Raw genomic sequence first — 18,184 nt, forward strand, 5'->3', positions numbered from 1 at the left:
CTGATAAGCAAGCGTGCCGGAGAGCGTGTGAGAAAGATTGTGACGCGTGTGGAGAGCGTCAGCTCTTGGTTCTAGCGCAGTGGGTCCCTGCAAATGATCGGCAAGGCTGCGAACACGTCAAATGCCATCGACTGAAATTCAGTCTCCATCGCATTGCTCCTTCGGATGTGGGCGAAGCATCTTGGACGTCCGCATCCCAGGTGGAACTCAACATTGAGATGCAGAGCGCCGTCGAGCCAGCCCCCATAGCCGCCCCAAGGGAGTTGGAGGCCGGTCATCATTCCGAGAGCGGACTGGATATGACGGTGCTGCCGCACGTTCCCCATGGGTGTACCGGCTCTGACTAACCGGAAGGAGAAGCGAGTACGCAACTCTCGTACGGCTGGCACGGATCTTAGTACTACAGGAGAGGCCTGTTATTGGACCTTGCTGTGTAATGGCAAGCCGCATCTCTGCTCCCCCGTAAGGAAGCGTAACTTCAAAACCTGGCATGCGCAGCGAGACTCTCCTCAGCACATCTCCACGTTCTTCTTCGCACCGCGCGCCATGCTCGTGCCGAAGAAGTACGTCCAGCTGTTGTCCTTTGTCTTCTTCTTTTCAAGCCTCTATGTCTACTGCAGGAACGCCTCCAACCCCTATCGTCTTGCGGCACCGTTCTCTCACGTGGTAGGGTTATCAAATCATGGCGATGCTGACGTCCCCGGTCCGGCAAACTCCACGCTGGGCTTCGGTGCCGTGTATGCGGTATCAGCCACAGATTCGCCTCGGAGAGCAAGGTTGATACAGGCTGCCAATGTTACCGAGATAGATCTGACCATTCCAACTCTGCCGCAATGGACGGATGACGACGAAGCAAGGTTCCGTGATGGCTTGAAAGAGCAAGACCGTGGCGCAGGACATGGATCAATAATGGCCTGGTTCTCTCATCTTCACATCCTCAACTTGTAAGACTGGAATGTTGAGTAATGAGCCAAAGGAGATGGTCTGACCGCAGGACTAGGTTTCTCGAGTCGGGACTGGAGACGGCGCTCATCTTGGAGGATGATGTGGACTGGGATATCCGTCTTCGTACCGTGCAGGTCCCACAAATTGCGGCAGCGACTCGCACCCTTTTCCGGTCCAACACGGAGTACTATGGCAACAGCTCTGCCTGGGACCTTCTGTGGCTAGGCCATTGTGGAGACTGGTTCCAGACGATCGACAAGGGGATAGGTCCAGGCCACCATTTCCCTTCCAACCTGACGGCATTGGATCACAAGATCTTCCGCGACAGCACCCTTCCGGATCGGCCAGATCTTCATCCGTACACCAAAAGCTTCCTGGATGCCCTGGAAATACCTGAAAAGTCGCGTGTCGTGCATAGATCCCGCCTCCCCCTTTGCACTTTTGGCTATGCCATAACGCGCTCGTCGGCACGGTGGATAATCGAGGACCTGGCGTCGATACAACATCCCCCAGATCCGGCATACGACATGGCCGTCATGCACGGGTGTCGAAGGAGAGGCATGCGGTGCTATACGGTCAACCCAGAGGTATTTCACCACGTCATGGGCGACAGTCTCATAGCCGTAGCAGACGCAAAGGAGGAGGTCCATCTTCCCCCCGTTGATGCGGAGGCTCTGGCGCAGAGTAGAAGTCGGAAGGAAACAAGCAACATCGACTGCGGCTTCTGGAGCGGCGACTTCGACTTCGAGGACGAGCAGAGGCTGGGTGTGTTGAGAGAAGAGGTGGGACGGAAGGGACAATGCTTGAAGCCTGATCGTTACCAGGCTCCAACCTGAACAACGTCGTGTTCCTTCACATCATACAGGCCTTGTTTCCTATCCCTTTCTCTTTCCTTTCCGAAGACTAAAAAGACGAGTAGCGAAGAACTTTCAAATGACATAGAGGATTGCTGAAGCCTTCGCGAAACTTGGAAGGGTCGGATTCATCCTGACCCATCATGGTGACACCAGTGAGGCTCGGTCTGCATCTACCGAGCAAGCAGCGTGACCGACGAGTGGCGAAGATGTGGTGACGGACCAGTGGAAGTGGTATCGCAGTGACAGCAGGGGCAGATGCACCGTGGAACAGAATCAGGTGATACGACAGAAGCAGCCGTGACCACATGCTCCTGTCGATCGGCGGTCTATTTCAGCCAGGCTTCTGGCTCAGCGGGCGGAAGTCGACTGTTTCTCAGCTGCGGCTCAGAGCATCAGCTGGTGATGGTACACCACATGAACTCACTGACGACAGCATCATGTGATCACGCCGGCTGTGGTGGGACAAGGCCATGGAAACGATTGACTGATGTGCAACGTGAGGTGGGCAGAGACACGAAGGGATCGGCAGCGATGCTGGAACAAGCAGGGCATCCTGTGGGAGGCGGCAGGCGGCAGGCGGCGTGAAACGCGGGCCACGGGACCCTGGGAGAAGGGGCTCCGCAGGGTGCTGATGATTATTTAGGCTTCGCTGTGATTGGCCGGGCCCACGTCGGCACTGCTTATGACGATACTCGGCTGGCCCGCGGTTAAGGATTACAAACACCATCAAAGCTCGCCGTCCGCCCGCGCCTCAATCAACTCGTCTCCATCACCACCCGCCACCTGCATCGCTATCGCACCTCCCGCCATGCCGTTCTCGCGCTCTGCCACCAGCGCGCTCGCTGCGGCGCCGTCGCTCTTCCGCTTCGCCACCTCAACATCCCTCGCCGCCTCCAGAAGCTGTCCCCAATGCTTCCGCTCCATGTCATCCGCCAGGCAGACCCGCCATCTTCAGACTGCTAGCGCATACCAGCCGCACTACCTGCAGCCCCCACCCGCCCCGCCGAGGAACACTGGCATCCCTGATACATCCATTGCCGGCGGCAAGCCCGAGGTCAACGAGACACGGCCCCCGCGACTGACCGAGCAGCGCGGTGGTCGCGTCGCCGCCAGTGACGACAACAAGACCAGCATCAGTGTGACCGAGGCCGAGGCCCAGAAGCCCAAGCCTGCATTCAATGCTGCGCCCGCGCCCGCTCCGGCACCCACCAAGAGACCGAGCCGTTTCAAGTTCAAGCCCAAGAAGGCCGCCATGGTCCTCACTCCCACCGCCGTATCTGCCCTCCGCGAACTTTTGGACTCACCTGAGCCCAAATTGATTCGCGTTGGCACCAGGAGCAAGGGCTGCTCCGGCCTGGCCTACCACCTCGAATACGTCGACAAGCCTGGCAAGTTCGATGACGCCGTTGAGCAGGATGGCGTCAAGGTTTTGATCGACTCCAAGGCCCTCATCCACATCCTCGGCAGCGAGATGGACTGGGTCGAGGACAAGCTCAGCCGGAGATTTGTTTTCAGGAACCCCAACATCAGTATGTTTGCCACTCAGATCCTATCGATGATGTCACGCTAACAACCATCCAGCTGAGCAATGCGGATGCGGCGAGTCCTTTAGCGTCAGCTGAATTATGGAGACGCCAATTTGAGTCTCCTTTTTTCCTATCACGAACGGCGTTTGCATTGGGAAGGCGTTTTGCCGGTTGACAGAGAGTCGACTGCACGGTCTGATTTGGACTACGGAACATCGGATATATCCCTCGGTGATTAGAATTTACCCGGCTTGAAGTCGACCACACGGGCGGTCGCAACAAGGTCTTTAACCCCACCCACAAATCCTAGATGCGCCGGATCATTCTCTAAATAATATTTCCGGTCTTCATCGCTCTCAAACTCCATCATAAAGGCATGGGTGACACCTCCCTGGGGACATGGAATTAGATGGAAGCGGTCTTAGCGGGGTACAGGGGACGCCTACCGCCATGCCTTCAGGAGAATCGTTCCGGCCCCCGATCGCCGATTTGATGTAAGGCTTTTGAGATGTGGGGTGGATGCATTTGTCCTTCAGGGACACGAGTTGATGACAGATCTGGAGAACAATTAGACTTGTGTGCATAGAGAATAGTACTTGAACATATTTACATCAGCGATCTTGTCTTCGGGAACATTCGGCTTGAAGCCAAATTGGACGATGTGGACGATAGACATGATTGCAGGTCACAACTTTTCTGACTTGTTCTGGAAAATCGAGACTTTGACAAGACAGGCCAGCGGTCTGGTGGGGTTGAGCCGCTTATGAATACCTTGATGACGTTAGCTTCCCCGGCATACATGGTCGGCTGGCGGGCCGGAGCTTCCTTGACCGACATCACGCTAGGTAGAGCTTGACCGACCACTCTGCATCACCACCGTGTAGAGGACTTTGAGGACGTTTGCTCCCCCAGCAATGGCAGACTCACCGCCCCCGCAGGTCCTTCTCATCATCCGCTTCACGGCTTCGCTCCCCGATCTACCGCTCCCAATCACCACTCCCAAAACGACCACAACCCTCTCTCTCAAGCAGCTCATCCGGAAGCACATCGCCGGCACCCACGCGACTTCCCGTCTCCGCCTCATCCACGCCGGCAAGGTCCTCGCAGACACCGCGCCGCTCACAGCAAGCCTCAGCCTCCCTCCACCCCCGCCTCCTCGTGCCAGACCACCCCCGTCGGCTGCCGCCTCGAGCAACGATGCCAAAGGCAAAGGCAAAGAGCGCGCGACGACGTCGACGACGCAAGACGACGACAGCGTTCCCGAACCACGCAAGGTCTACGTACACTGCTCGATCGGCGACACGCTGACGCCATCCGCCCTCGCCGCCGAGGCGACCGCCGCCGCCAACGCCGAAGCCGCGCTGGAAGCCGCGTTCAGCAGCGGCGGCGCCCGCGCATCTGCATCACTGCTATCCAAGGGTACGGGTGCGGGTGTGGGTGCGTCCAGCTCGGGTAGCAACGCAGGCGGCGGCGTCGGCGGCGGCGGCGCTGCCGGTGCTGCCGCTGGCCAACCCGGACCCGGCGAACCGGGCGTCTCGACATCGACGACGACGACGACGGACGCCGCCCCGCGCGGCTTCGACCGCCTGCTCAACGCCGGCTTCACGCCCGCGGAGGTGCAGCAGCTGCGCTCGCAGTTCCGGGCGAACCTGTCGTTCACGCACACGCCCGACACGATGCCGTCGGCCGAGGAGATTAGGGTCATGGAGGACCGATGGTTGGACAACGATCACGGCGGTGGGGGTAGGCCCGGCGGCACCACCGTGACGGATGCTGCTGCTGGCGGTGCCGGCGAGGGCGGCGATGCGGGTGGTGGAGGCTGGGGCTCGGCGACGTGGTCGGATAATGGTGGGTTGGACGATATGCTGTACGGGAACGTCGTGGGCTTCTTCTGGCCGCTGGGGGCGTTGGGATGGGGCTTTAGAGAGGAGGGCGTGTGGAGCAGAAGGAGGCAGATCGCTGTGTTGACGGGGTTCTTGTTGAACATTGTTTTTGGGTTATTGAAATTGTCGGGATGAGGTGAAAGGCATGGCGATGCATGGGCTAGGAGTTATCCATTTCTTCGGTTTATTTACTGTTATGATACCCGCTGCCGTGCAGCTCTACTCGTTGACTAGAAGAGATGTAAATCATGCATATTCTGTCCTGAATGGAATTGCTTTTTTAACATTTGTTCTCTCATTTTTTTTTATGACTGAGCTATCTTATTCAGCTCGTCTACTATTACCTTGGTAGCCCAGTCGAGGACCTTTCCCATATCTTCGGCCGCATCTTGGGGCATAGTCTCAATGCCTATTCTTTTGGCGACCGCCTCATCTATCTCCCCCTCAACATCCCCACCCTTGAACAAGAACTTGTGGTCCTTGACGTAATTCGGCCATACAATGTCATCCACATACCCGGGCGGATCCTCCCAGAACCCCTCCAGAGTCACGTAGCCAGAGCGCGCCTCGCGCCTCCGCTTCGCCGTCTGGTAGCTCGTTCGCAGGAACAACTTGATGTCGAACTGGTCTCTGATCCCCAGTTCCGCCATCTCGTCCGAGAACATCAGAAAGCCGTCTACAATGGCGATCCTGCGCCCGCACAACCGCTCCGCCACGCCGGCCTGGTCGAAAAACCGCCGCACCCGCTCCCTACACCGCTCGACGGCCTCGGCCGCGATCCCGCACTCACCCACGGCGTTCTTGTCCTCCTTGCTTACGAAGTCGGACGGCGGCTCGCCATGGGCGCGGATGTGGGCCAGCGCGGCGCGCAGCGCAGGCACGTCGATGGCGCCCAGGCAGTCCCAGTCCTGGACGCCTTTGGGGTTTACTGGTATCTGCGAGTCGTGCTTGTAGAAGTCGTCGAGGTGCAGGATGTATGTGTTGGGCAGGATGTCGCGCAGCAGGCGGGCGAGGGTGGTCTTGCCGCTGCTAGAAGGGCCCGAGAGGGCGAGCAGGACGGCGGGCGGCGGGGCGGCGGTGCTACGGTCGTCGCTCGAAGAGAGGTTGAAGGTGCCCGGGCCTGGCGGATCGGTCTGCGCAACGTCGGCCACCTGGGCGGCGGTGAGGTGGGTTGGTTGGGAGGGCCGCCCGGTGGGATGGTTGTGGGAGACCATGATGCGGGAATGGCCGGCCTCCTCCGGGCTCTCGTCCGGGGGCGGTGATCGCGAGGGGGTCCGCCGCAGAGGTAAGGGGGCCAGGAAGTGGGTTTCTCCCTTTTTTTCTGGGCTGGTTGAAGCGGTTGCAGGGCGGAGGGGCAGCGCAAGGTACGTCTCGGATGGACCCCGCGCCGGGGGGCGGCCTATGACGATTGGTGCGGCGGCCTTGCGGCAGGCACAGGGCAGAGCTGGCGCGGAAATTGGGGCTGCCCAGGTGAGCGCGCAACACACCTGCGTGTCCTTAGTCTCCGGCCTCCGGGACAAACAAGCGAAACATCGCCAGCTAGCTTGTTGAGAGCGAGCTACCTTGCCCGCATGGAGCCGTCGCCGCTGACCCAGGTGTCTCGCCCGGACACGTTCCAGCCCAAAATCGTCAAGCTCTACGAGGCCCTTTTCCAGCTTTCCGATGCCGACGACGAGCACGACCATGAGCAGTCCGAGGGCTTCTGGCAGGAGTTCTTCCTGCTCAAGCCGGACCTTTCGAACCTGCGACGCGTGCTGCAGAGCCTGAGCCCCGACCAAATGCTGCACCTGCAGGTAAAGCGAGCCTCTACCCGTGGATCGCGCGTGTGCTGACCCGGATGCTGCTGGATAGGTGCCTGCACAGCAGCTCTTCTCGCGTGCAATTGATCGCATGAAAGATGCTAGAGCTCCGTCCGACGAGATCGCGCTCGATGTAAGACCGGCCGACCCCGCCGCTTGCGTCTCTTCCGTTTCCAGAAAACCCGCCGACTTACGAACTAGACTTTGACAGTCTTCTTAGGCGCCGTGCTGAGCAAAAAGTACACCAATCCAAGCTCCGACATCCTTTCCGTGCTCGCCGGCCTCGACGACGCCGATGCTGTGCTTACCGACCTGGTGGCCGCCCTGGACAACATCATTCGGAGTGGGCGGAACAGTGAGTCTCCCTAGCAGAAGCCGCGCCAGTCGGCTGGATGCCCCAACCTCTGGGCGAGTAGGAATGGTGACACTAGGACAGTACAAATCCGCAGGAAGGCCATTCGAGTGGCTCTTTCCATTACTTCGGGAGCGTATTCAACCGGCCTGATTTCGTACTTCACACATCGCGATCTATTCCCGTCGTTGATGAAGGTATGCAGACGGCAAGCCACGGTTCTGGAACGGCCACGCTAACATGCCCATAGTTTGTCCAGGACACCGAATTGTCGGGCGAGATCTCCGAGCCATTCATCCTCCTGGGACTCCTGGCCAACTACAACAAGTTCGAATTCCAGAACCCCTACCGCCTTCGCCTGGACGACTTCGTCAATGACGTAGCTATCAAGAAGACGGTTCAATGCGTAGGAAACACTTGCCGCGATTTGAGGGACAGATACGTTGCGGTGCAGGACGATACCCCTGAGGCTTGGTCCATTGGGTCTGCTCTCAACTACGTCGGCTTAGGTGCCCTGACGGGCTCTCGGCCTGCCTCACCCGCTCCCTCCCCGGAGGAGGCACAGTCTCTGTTCACCACTTTGTGCGTCAGCTCCCAATCTAAGTTAATGAAGATCAAACTGACGATCACTTCAGGCCTGGTCCGGAAGCCGCCATTCTCCTTTCAGCCTATGATTTTGCAAACGCAAACAAACTGTTCTGCTTCAATTTGATCAACCTGCCCGCAGCGAGCAAGATGGACATTACTCCTTTCAGCGCCTTTCTTTCTCTGACGTCCTATCTTTTCCAACATGCGCACCGTTCGGCAAGAACGGCTCTTTATTCCCACGTGAATCTCTACATTCTACAGATTGTCATTGAAGACCCGGCCCTTGCGAAGCGGATATGCAGCGAGGAGAGCAAGACTCCGGTCAGACTCTGCAGGCAGAGACAGCCCTACCTCCCTGTTGTGCGGACAGACAGGGTGCTAGCGGCGTACATTCTGGATATGGTGATTGATGGTATTAACCACAACCTTCGACGCCGCCTTGATACCGAGTACTACACGTATGTCTCACACTCTGGTGGTATAGAAACTCGTGCTGATTTTCCCAGTCTCTGCTTAGGGGTCATATTACGCATCATCTCTTTCCTGGCAAGATCTCGGATACGGTTCGGTAAGAGACCAGCTCTCGTAAATCATGGAAGTCTCTCTACTCACCCCAAACAGCGTACCACTGGTCTGAACTGTGGCGGTCACTTCTCTCGTTCATCCGGTTTCTCGCCACATACGCCAATGACATCAAGCCGCTACGAGAATCCGGTCGCCTGATTGACGACACGGTGAACCTCGTTGCCCTTTCGCTATCTGCCGGCGAGTCTTTCCTCCCTGACGCAGCAGCTTACGATGACCTCTTCTATAAGCTGGTGGAAACGGGCGACATCCTCACCAAGTTTCGCGATGCGTACGACCTTTCGAAGCAGTCTAGCTCGAGCTCGATTGAAACCCTGGTCAGCGTATCGAAACACTACCACGCACTCCTGGAGGGCGATGAGAAAGGTAAGGTCAAGAGCAAGAACCTTAGCCCGAGGGAGGTTAGCAAAGTCATCAAGCAAGGATACGAGACCCTTTCTATCCAGGCCAGGGAAGATCTGGACCATTGGGAGAAGTACCGCGAGGCGGACCACAAGGTGGTCCTCAAAAAGGTATCGCGAGCTGCGGTGGAAGATGCCAAGATGTTGGTTTCCGAGAAATGATCGGTTGATGACGGGCAGTGATCATGGGAAGCACTAGAGCCTTTGTGGAAGCGTTTAGGAATGGAAAATTTGGAAGCCGTGGTTCTTGATTTCGACACTGCAACAAATTTCCGGCAAAAGTGCATAATTGTGGGATGCGAAGTGAAAATTGCAACGCCGTGGAGGGCTAAACCATGGGATTAAGAGCAAACATTTTTGCTTATCGCAAGAGCAGGTCTACTCTGGGTGCGTTGGTATTAAGATTCCACAACCCAACCAACAACAGCAGGGTAAGCCAGGACAGGAAAAACGGGGCCAGTACATGAAGAGCTTACCTCCCTATTGCACACAGCTTTCGGTTGGGAATAAAATCGTCTGTGTGCTTAGAAGGACGCTAAAATCACTACATTCGCTAGGTCATTGGAATACTATGCGGCTTCTATACATTGAAAAAAGTGGATAGTGAGAACCTTGATTCAACAATATGGTGTTTACGGAACCGAAGGGAAAGCCATCTACCGACGTTTTTCTCAAATGGACCCTTCAACTATAAAGGTCGCTCGAAAGGTGCGTGGTTGGTCGCACTTTCCTTTCCAGTCAACTGACCCATCACCAGTAGCTTCTCAGAACGCTACCTCGCGAGACCGCGCAACCTGTTCAACTGACTCATGGCTGACTTTGAACTGAAGTTACGGGCCGATGCCATGGACGACAGCTCATCTCATGTGGGTTCTGACGCAGCAGAGGGACATTGCGAACCGCCGGCAAATGACCCCGAAGACCGAAAGTCCATGAAGAGCGACTGGAGCCGCGACGACGAACCCCTGGAGAAGCGGCTGGAGAAGCACCGACAACAAAGTGAACCAACGGGTTCCTCCTCATCAAAGAGAAAAGCAAGGCCCGGTCTCTCGGCGAGAGAGGAAAACCCAGCTGAAGGTTTGCTGGTCCTGTCCTGACATCCTCCCTAGTCCAGCCACTAACAGAAACAGCAGAAACCAGCTCACATGGAAATACGAGACGTCAATGGACTGATAGCCTCATCCACGACCACCCATTGACATTTCCGTTCTATGCGTCTTCTCCTCCGGCTGCTGCGTACCAGGCCTCCTCGGCTATTGAGCATCCGCAACCGGAACCCAGCGGTTATGGGGGTGTTTCGCTGCCACAAGAAGGTAGCCGGCTGGACCGTGTCGAATTCCGTGCAAGTTGGCAACGGGACATGCTCAGGCGGAAGATGAGGGACTACGGCCTGTCCGACACGGACATCTCGGCGGCCCAGCTCGAGGAGTTGACAAGAAAGCCCATGGATTCCGCCGAGTTTGAGAAGTATTTGGAGGAGGTCTTCGAAGCGTCGGGGAAGACTGGGCCAATCGAGTCATCTGGAAAGGAGACGATAGAGATGCACAGAGCCAGGCCATATGAAGGAATGCTGGAAGTTCCGGAGAACCACAGTGAGGATCTCTTCATGGTACTACAAGCAGGACGAATGGCGAGACGTGCTCGTGGAAAAATCGACTCAAGCGAGATCGAGACTCCCTGCGCAACGAGGGCGGAAAGGAGCACTGAAGGAGGGCTTGGAGACTACAACCTCACGACAACACTGGATAGGGAACCGCATCACGAAACGCGCAATGGAACGCAGCAGGAATCACAGCAGGAATCACAGCAGGAAACGCAGCAGGAAACGCGGCAGGAAACGCAACAGGAAACGCAGCAGGGAACGTGGCAGGCCAGCCCCCCGGTGCCAGCAACTCGTTTTAGAACCAGAGTCAAACGGGCACTCTGTCCGTTTTGGTGGTGATTGGAAGAAGGTTAAATGGGCATTCTGCTGCTCCTCGTCCTTGGGTTTAGCCTTGTGGCTGGCCATAGGCACCGTTGATTGGCGGAGAACGAGCTGCCTAAATATCGAAGCCAGCTCACAGCTTGTTGAAAAAGATCAACTTTGATTGATATAGAGCTGCAATCCCTTATTTTCTATCACATAAATTGAGGTCCAGCCGTAGATAGATAAGGAAAAAAGAAGCCTCCTCTTGAACCAATCGGGAGGTTGGCCACCCATTTCAGATGAATGCGGCCGGAAGCATCGCCCATGGCGGCAAAGTGCCGAATAAGCTGAAGTGGCGGCCTGCAAGTCGGGATCTCGACGCCACTGCGGCCCAAAATACTTATTTTCACCAGAATAATATTACCCCTCCACCTCTTTTCAACTTCTCAACCGGCTCGCTATGCATGCTGTGGTGGTCAGGCTACCATGTCCGGCAGGTTGCACACAGGCCATGACTGCGGCCCTGCGGGTCATGACTACTCCTATAGTCTATCTCCTAAGCGCCTTCACTTGGTTCTGTTACACAAGCCGATCGCCATGGGCTTATCGAAGCTAGTCTCGTATTGATCAAATTGGCCCATCGACATGCCTACAAATTTGCAGCGCCCGCCCGCTGAGACAAGCCATCGCTCACCATTGCTACGTCTCCGTTCGCCCAGAGGTTCCAGTGCAAAGATGCTGCTCGCCCTTCTGGCCACTTTTTCTTTCTGCAGCCTCCGGCTGGGCGCTCTGGCCGCCCACGCCCCTTCTGCTTACGACTACATCGTCGTCGGCGGCGGTACCTGTGGACTGGTCGTCGCCAATCGCCTATCAGAGAACGCGAACGTCTCGGTCCTCATCATAGAAGCCGGATATTCTGTCCACGACAATCCAAATGTCACAGACCCCAATGGCTACGGGAAAGCATTCAACACAGCCATTGACAACCTGTACAAAACGGTGCCGCAAATGTTCGCAAATAAACAAAACCAGACGCTTCATGCGGCAAAGGCACTCGGGGGGACTAGTACTATCAATGGTAATGCCCTAAATGTATGTCCGGGAGAAAGATGCTGACTACTCTAGGCATGGCCTACACGCGAGCCGAGGCCGCGCAGATTGATGCGTGGGAAAAGGTAGGCAATGCAGGGTGGAACTGGAAAGCCTTGTACCCATACTATCTCAAGTCAGAGAGATACCAGATTCCCACCTCGGAGCAGATTGCAGCCGGTGCCACCTTCAACCTGGATTACCACGGGCTTGAGGGACCGCTGGCCGTGGGCTATCCCAAGAATCAAGCCATTGATGAGTTCCCAGCCATACTACGCGAGTCTTACCAAGCCATCGGGATCCCATTTTCACAGGACGTCAACGGAGGCTCCATGCGCGGTTTCACCGTCTATCCGAAAACGGTTGATGAAGAAGCCAACGTCCGCGAAGATGCGGCACGGGCATATTACTGGCCATTTTCCACTTCTCGGCAGAACCTTCACCTCAGTCTGAACTCTACCGTGACAAGAGTCATCTGGAAACCTTCGACTGGTCCGGGCGGGGAGGCGATGGCATCGGCTGTTGAGGTTCTCGCAGCGAACGGTACCAAGATCACCTTTAATGCTTCCCGCGAGATCATAGTTTCCGCGGGAGCTTTGCGCACCCCCTCTATATTGGAGTTATCTGGAATCGGGAACACACAGTGAGTCGCCAGGCGATGCATGAATCCGCAGTGACTTATCATGAGACAGGATCCTCTCCAAGGCCGGCATCGAAACCAAGGTGTCCCTCCCCGGAGTCGGAGAGCACCTGGTAGACCAGATCAACAGCGGCATAACCTTCTCCAAAGCCACGAGCCAGACATATACCGGAGCGGCCGGATATGCAGCCTACCCGAACGTCACGGACGTTTTTGGAAACTCCACCAGCGCATTCGCATCGTCGGTGCTTGCAGCTTTGCCGGCCTATGCGTCGGCGATTTCAGCACAAAACAACAACTGCACAAGCGCCCAAGACATGCTTTCTCTGCTCAAGCTGCAGCACTCGCTGATATTCGAGGCCCAAGTACCTGTTGCAGAGATCGTAAGCTGGCCGGAAGAAAAGTCGTTCGGGTCGCAGTACTGGAGCACGCTGCCGTTTTCACGTGGCAACGTCCATGTTACGTCTTCGAACCCCAGCACGGCAGCCAAGATCAACCCGAACTACTTCATGCTGGAGTACGACCTTGATTCACAGGTGGCGATTGCGCGGTGGATGCGGAAGCTCTTCGCCGCCGCGCCGCTTGCAGATGTTGCGGGCGCAGAGACGTGGCCGGGTACCAAGGCAGTGGCGGCGAACGCTGGTGACGCGGCGTGGTCGAAGTGGCTGAAGCAGACTTACCGCGGCAACTATCACGTCCTAAGCACGGCAGTCATGATGCCGCGAGAGAAGGGCGGCGTGGTGGACGAGAGACTGAAGGTGTATGGGACTGCGAATGTCAGGGTGGTGGATGCCAGCGTCCTTCCCTTTCAAGTCTGTGGCCACTTGATGAGCACGCTTTATGCTGTTGCTGAGCGAGCGAGCGATCTGATCAAGGAGGACGGTGGCCTGTGAGGAGGATTAACAATGTTGAAATGATTGGGAATGCAGACTAGTTTTGGATGCTGGGCACTTAGTACCTTGAAACACGTGCCCCAATGACGCAACGCGTGAATTACCCGACGCGTCTCACACCCGACGCGCCGCGCCCAAGCCATCCGCTTTCTATCGCACCGCATCAGCCTTCATCCGGAACCATTCTTCAAGCAGCCCAGACAGAGGCTTGGGCAAGCCTGGCCAACGTGTTCAGAGCGATCCGCCATGGCGGACGAAATGGACGTCGACGCCTCGCCTCCCTCGGCCCCAAAACCTGCCGCGCCTCGCCGCATCCAGGCCTTATCGCAAGACGTTGTTAACAAGATCGCCGCCGGGGAAATCATCGTCGCCCCGGTTCATGCGCTGAAAGAGCTCATTGAGAATGCCGTCGATGCTGGCTCCACTGGCTTGGAAATTCTCGTCAAGGATGGCGGGCTCAAGCTTCTCCAGATCACCGACAACGGCCATGGTATTGACGTGAGCTTGAAGTCTGAGAAATGCTCCCGGGTCTTTGGCTGACCTGATAGCGCGATGATCTGCCCATCCTCTGCGAACGATTCACAACCTCAAAACTCAAGGCCTTCGAGGACCTGACCTCCATCGGCACCTACGGCTTCCGCGGAGAAGCTCTGGCGAGTATCAGTCACATAGCCCATTTGACCGTGACCACTCGTGTCAAGGAATCCAGTTGTGCGTGGAAGGCGCATTATGCCGACGGAAAGCTGGTTCCCCCCAAACCAAACCAGGGCCCCGACCCAAAGCCCTGTGCCGGTCGTCAGGGCACCCAGATCACGGTACGTCTTTGCCAGTGCTGCTCTCTCGTAGCTAACGCCTTCAAGGTAGAAGATTTGTTCTACAATGTTCCCACGCGTCGGCGTGCCTTTCGCTCTGCAAGCGAAGAATACGCCAAAATTCTCGACGTGGTCGGCCGCTACGCCGTGCATTGCTTCGGCGTTTCCTTCTCTTGCAAGAAACACGGCGACTCGTCCATGGGTATATCCGTCCCGGCGAACGCAACCATTGTCGATCGCATACGCCAGGTCCAGGGCAACGCTGTGGCCAACGAGCTGATCGAGCTTCATCCCAGTAATGACCGTTGGGGTTTCAAAGCTGACGCTTGGGTGAGCAATGCCAACTACAGCGTGAAGCGAACTACCTTGCTCCTCTTCATCAACCACCGAGCAGTGGAGTCCTCAGCAATCAAAAAGGCAGTCGAGCAGACTTACAACACCTTCCTTCCCAAAGGCGGCCACCCTTTTGTTTACCTCAGTCTTGAGATTGATCCTCAGCGTGTCGATGTCAACGTGCATCCGACAAAGCGTGAAGTCAATTTCCTGAATGAGGACGAAATCGTCGACATCATTTGCGACGAGATTCGTTCGAGCCTCGGCAAAGTGGACACCAGTCGCACCTTCATGACCCAGAGCTTACTGCCCGGCGCAAAGGTCCCAACCATTCAGGCCAATGACACTCCCTCGAGATCTTCTACCGCAAGCCGTTCAGAGGAGCCGGCATCCTCACGACGGACCCCTCAGCAGAAAGGATCCACCCAGAAGCCGTACGAAAACAGCCTTGTTCGCACGGATTCTCGCGTACAGAAGATTACCACCATGTTCCTGCCCGGGCCCTTGCCCGCTGCATCAGCCAAGGCTTCTGAGAAGGGCGGCCGGGAAGAAATGGAATATGAGATATCGGACAAAGAGCCAACCATCTGTCGTCTAACAACCGTCAAGGAACTCCGAGCTGAGGTGCGGGAGAACATGCACAACGAGCTCACTGACGTGTTTGCAAGTCATACTTTTGTTGGTGTGGTCGACGAGCGGAGACGCATTGCAGCTGTCCAAGGTGGCGTCAAGCTATTCCTCATCGACTACGGCATGGTATGCAATGAGTATTTCTACCAGGTCGGCCTCACAGACTTTGGCAATTTTGGTGCCATCCGATTCGATCCCCCTCTCAGCTTGGATGAGCTTCTAACAGTTGCTGCGACGCATGAAAAGAACATCGCTGATGTCGAAGAAGACTTTGACTGGGAGGATGCCGTGCTAGCCGTCAAGGAGCAATTGCTCAGCCGTAAGGATATGCTTGCAGAATACTTCTCGCTCGAGATCTCCGAGGACGGTGACCTCGTATCCATACCGTTGCTCATCAAAGGCTATACTCCAAGTTTGGCGAAACTGCCCCAATTCCTCCTCCGTCTGGGACCGCACGTCAATTGGCTCGAGGAAAAGGGTTGCTTCCGAACGTTCCTCAGGGAGCTAGCATCTTTCTACGTCCCCGAGGCTTTGCCAGTGCCGCCAACACAAACGACCACTGAAGGCGGACAAGCAGTAGAAGAGTCAACACCCCATGATGATCCGGAAGTAGAGGCCAGACGCAGGCATGTCGAGCGTGCCATTGAGCATATCCTCTTCCCCGCATTCAGAAGCCGGCTAGTTGCCACGAAGGGCTTGCTCAGAGGCGTGGTTGAGGTGGCCAATCTCAAAGGTCTCTACCGTGTGTTCGAACGTTGCTGAGGATCCATCTACCGCATGAACACAAAAAGTTTCGCATCGGAAGTGATATCGCTTTCGCTTTCGCTTGTCCAAGCTCTACGCCAAAATGAGGGGGTCCGCTACATTTTCGAGATATTTTTACCGTATCTTATTGTATTACTTAGCGGCACTTCCGGTAAGGAATGACTACCACAGACGTTATGCGCAAGTACGGATCCATCCTGGACGCTTGGGAGAATTGAGACTCCAGAGACGACATGCTTGCTGTACCCCACGGTCAACATAGAGCATGCCGAAGCTTGCTGGAAGGGCAAGTTCCTCTCGAAATTCGCTGGACTTGTTAACGGAAGAGCCGAGGTCATCGACTTGCTGGTTCGATTTGCTCTCTTCCATTGATCTAGTTGGGTTTCCAATGAGCCCCGACCTGAAGAGGCGAGGAAAGTTTGGTCCGCACAGCGACAGGCTGCTTCGACGAATGATGGTACCGCAGAGTAGATTACGCAAGATGGCACAGTGTCACCGGACAGGCTGCATTGTGCTTATGTTCATGGTTGAAGTCCATTTCCATACCACCTTCCGGATATTTACATAAGCTGCTTGTCTATAAAGATTGCAATGTTCCTTACAGATCCCCCTGAGGAGAGTAGGAGTGTCTGAGCCTGACTCTAGAAGCAAGTGGCCGCGTCTAGGGAGTGGCCGAAACGGATCTTTACATAGACATGACTTCCAAAATAACACAGCGTCAACTTCGACTAACTACTGTGAGCGGGACGCAAGACTTTTAACAAGACATGTTTGAAAGATGAAGCGTCCTTTAGGCCATTGTAGCCAACATTCGAGAAAGAAGAGGCCTAAAAAATATTAATTATTTGCTAGTTCCACACTTCATGTGTTAGACAATTCCACAAGAACCGGAGGTCACGCTGGGTAGTTCCATCGGCATTCTCAATTTGAACCCATCTATCGTTAGTTCAAGGTATTATTTTGGTATCGTTTCAAATCCACACCCCGCCTAGCTTCAGGCGAAAGACGCCCTCCAATATGCAATTCGAATCATAAACTCCCGTTTCACAGCTCGAGAGAGAAAGAGCCCCAATATATAACGCCGAAGCTCCGGTTTAGGTGCAAAGTTTCTGGCTCATCATCCGCATCCATTCCCATTCCCAACCAACAATAGCTCACTCACGCAGCAGACGCCGGCTTCTCATCCAGATCCATGGCGTCCCCTCCTCCGGTTTCGGGTTCGAGCTCGGGCACGGTGGTCTTCTTGTCCTCCGCAACAGCCGTGGCCTGCTGGCCATTGAGCGGCAGCTGGCCGTTCGTCGTCGTCGCGGAAGGCGCTGCTGCCGCGGTGGCGGCTATGAGAGCGGACTGCCCGTTCGCGGCGGTGCCGTTGGCCTGGGCGGCTTCTTGGGCGGCTTCTTGGGCGGCGGCCTGGGCGGCCTTCTTCTTCTCGCGCTCGGCCTTGGCGTCCTTGTAGCTTTGCGTCTTGGGGACGACGTCGGTCAGGAACTCGAGGTTGTCGAGGCGGGCGACGGCTTGTTCTAAATGGGATGTTCTCTGTGTGAGCACTTCGTGATACATATATTTTTTTTCCTCGGAGCTCCGGGTGTGTCGACGTACGGACGTGGGTGTAGCCCAGAGAGCGCTTGGGCTTCTTCTCCGCCTTGGCCATCTTGTGAGCCTGCTCGGTCAGGTAGTAGACGAACTCCTCGGTTGCGACGGCAATGGCGAAAGCGGCGTTCGCGGAGCAGGCGTTGATGTCTTCATCGGCCTGGATGATCTTCTTGACGCGCGCAACTACAGGGACGGATCAGTTTCAATGTACCTTTGGATTAGCTAGAGCTTGCAGTCCAACTCACGAGGAAGGGAGACTGAGCCCGTGATGGTCGCTGGGCGAGGAATGGGGTTGTTGTTGTACGGCATGGCGGCGGTTTTCCTCGTAGACGCGGGGCGGCGGGCGGTAAAAGCAGCAGCAGGCGACGCTGGAGCGTGGACGGCGCTTCTGGAGCTGCGCAAGGTCGAGCAGAGCGGGGCTGGCGACGCAAGAGGGAAACGGATCGCAAGTGTGCGGAGAGTGTTCGGAGAGGAACGCGTGGGTGGAGCGCGGCGGAGAGTCGCGACGGATAAGCCCAGATTGGCAGGGATCGGCGGGCGAGATGATGGCCGGATGCATGCAAGGCACCCCGGTAGCCTGCCCTGCC

General features: G+C 56.3%; 10 protein-coding genes across 10 annotated transcripts; 7 read left to right on the plus strand and 3 right to left on the minus strand.

The window, feature by feature from the left end:
* Positions 1–546: 546 nt before the first annotated feature.
* Positions 547–1,781, plus strand: BKCO1_1600077 (glycosyltransferase family 25 protein; the record flags this gene model as incomplete). The annotated part of the gene is made up of 2 exons (XM_020271530.1): positions 547–944; positions 1,001–1,781. 2 exons carry the CDS (start codon positions 547–549, stop codon positions 1,779–1,781), a joined length of 1,179 nt encoding a protein of 392 aa, XP_020131870.1.
* Positions 1,782–2,610: 829 nt separating this feature from the next.
* On the plus strand, positions 2,611–3,424 carry BKCO1_1600078 (iron-sulfur cluster assembly accessory protein; the record flags this gene model as incomplete). Its single annotated transcript, XM_020271531.1, has 2 exons — positions 2,611–3,331; positions 3,384–3,424. 2 exons carry the CDS (start codon positions 2,611–2,613, stop codon positions 3,422–3,424), a joined length of 762 nt encoding a protein of 253 aa, XP_020131877.1.
* Positions 3,425–3,563: 139 nt separating this feature from the next.
* Positions 3,564–4,004, minus strand: BKCO1_1600079 (stress responsive a b barrel domain-containing protein; the record flags this gene model as incomplete). The annotated part of the gene is made up of 3 exons (XM_020271532.1): positions 3,564–3,719; positions 3,775–3,885; positions 3,939–4,004. 3 exons carry the CDS (start codon positions 4,002–4,004, stop codon positions 3,564–3,566), a joined length of 333 nt encoding a protein of 110 aa, XP_020131876.1.
* A 238-nt stretch (positions 4,005–4,242) lies between these two features.
* Positions 4,243–5,346, plus strand: BKCO1_1600080 (conserved membrane; the record flags this gene model as incomplete). The annotated part of the gene is made up of 1 exon (XM_020271534.1): positions 4,243–5,346. The coding sequence occupies one exon, from the start codon at positions 4,243–4,245 to the stop codon at positions 5,344–5,346; it is 1,104 nt and encodes a 367-aa protein (XP_020131939.1).
* Positions 5,347–5,516: 170 nt separating this feature from the next.
* On the minus strand, positions 5,517–6,425 carry BKCO1_1600081 (nicotinamide riboside kinase 1; the record flags this gene model as incomplete). The annotated part of the gene is made up of 1 exon (XM_020271535.1): positions 5,517–6,425. The coding sequence occupies one exon, from the start codon at positions 6,423–6,425 to the stop codon at positions 5,517–5,519; it is 909 nt and encodes a 302-aa protein (XP_020131803.1).
* Positions 6,426–6,782: 357 nt separating this feature from the next.
* On the plus strand, positions 6,783–9,098 carry BKCO1_1600082 (uncharacterized protein; the record flags this gene model as incomplete). The annotated part of the gene is made up of 8 exons (XM_020271536.1): positions 6,783–7,004; positions 7,063–7,143; positions 7,212–7,365; positions 7,447–7,559; positions 7,613–7,944; positions 7,998–8,408; positions 8,457–8,518; positions 8,572–9,098. 8 exons carry the CDS (start codon positions 6,783–6,785, stop codon positions 9,096–9,098), a joined length of 1,902 nt encoding a protein of 633 aa, XP_020131903.1.
* A 647-nt stretch (positions 9,099–9,745) lies between these two features.
* BKCO1_1600083 (uncharacterized protein) lies at positions 9,746–10,643 on the plus strand (the record flags this gene model as incomplete). Its single annotated transcript, XM_020271537.1, has 3 exons — positions 9,746–10,013; positions 10,070–10,545; positions 10,599–10,643. 3 exons carry the CDS (start codon positions 9,746–9,748, stop codon positions 10,641–10,643), a joined length of 789 nt encoding a protein of 262 aa, XP_020131904.1.
* Positions 10,644–11,577: 934 nt separating this feature from the next.
* On the plus strand, positions 11,578–13,464 carry BKCO1_1600084 (glucose oxidase; the record flags this gene model as incomplete). The annotated part of the gene is made up of 3 exons (XM_020271538.1): positions 11,578–11,920; positions 11,968–12,574; positions 12,624–13,464. 3 exons carry the CDS (start codon positions 11,578–11,580, stop codon positions 13,462–13,464), a joined length of 1,791 nt encoding a protein of 596 aa, XP_020131805.1.
* Positions 13,465–13,710: 246 nt separating this feature from the next.
* On the plus strand, positions 13,711–16,001 carry BKCO1_1600085 (dna mismatch repair protein; the record flags this gene model as incomplete). Its single annotated transcript, XM_020271539.1, has 3 exons — positions 13,711–13,962; positions 14,013–14,279; positions 14,325–16,001. 3 exons carry the CDS (start codon positions 13,711–13,713, stop codon positions 15,999–16,001), a joined length of 2,196 nt encoding a protein of 731 aa, XP_020131804.1.
* A 1,161-nt stretch (positions 16,002–17,162) lies between these two features.
* On the minus strand, positions 17,163–17,906 carry BKCO1_1600086 (histone-like transcription factor and archaeal histone family protein; the record flags this gene model as incomplete). Its single annotated transcript, XM_020271540.1, has 3 exons — positions 17,163–17,524; positions 17,604–17,780; positions 17,843–17,906. 3 exons carry the CDS (start codon positions 17,904–17,906, stop codon positions 17,163–17,165), a joined length of 603 nt encoding a protein of 200 aa, XP_020131806.1.
* Positions 17,907–18,184: the final 278 nt, after the last annotated feature.

Source organism: Diplodia corticola (assembly GCF_001883845.1).
Source record: "Diplodia corticola strain CBS 112549 chromosome Unknown scaffold16, whole genome shotgun sequence".
NCBI classification, from domain to species: domain Eukaryota; kingdom Fungi; phylum Ascomycota; class Dothideomycetes; order Botryosphaeriales; family Botryosphaeriaceae; genus Diplodia; species Diplodia corticola.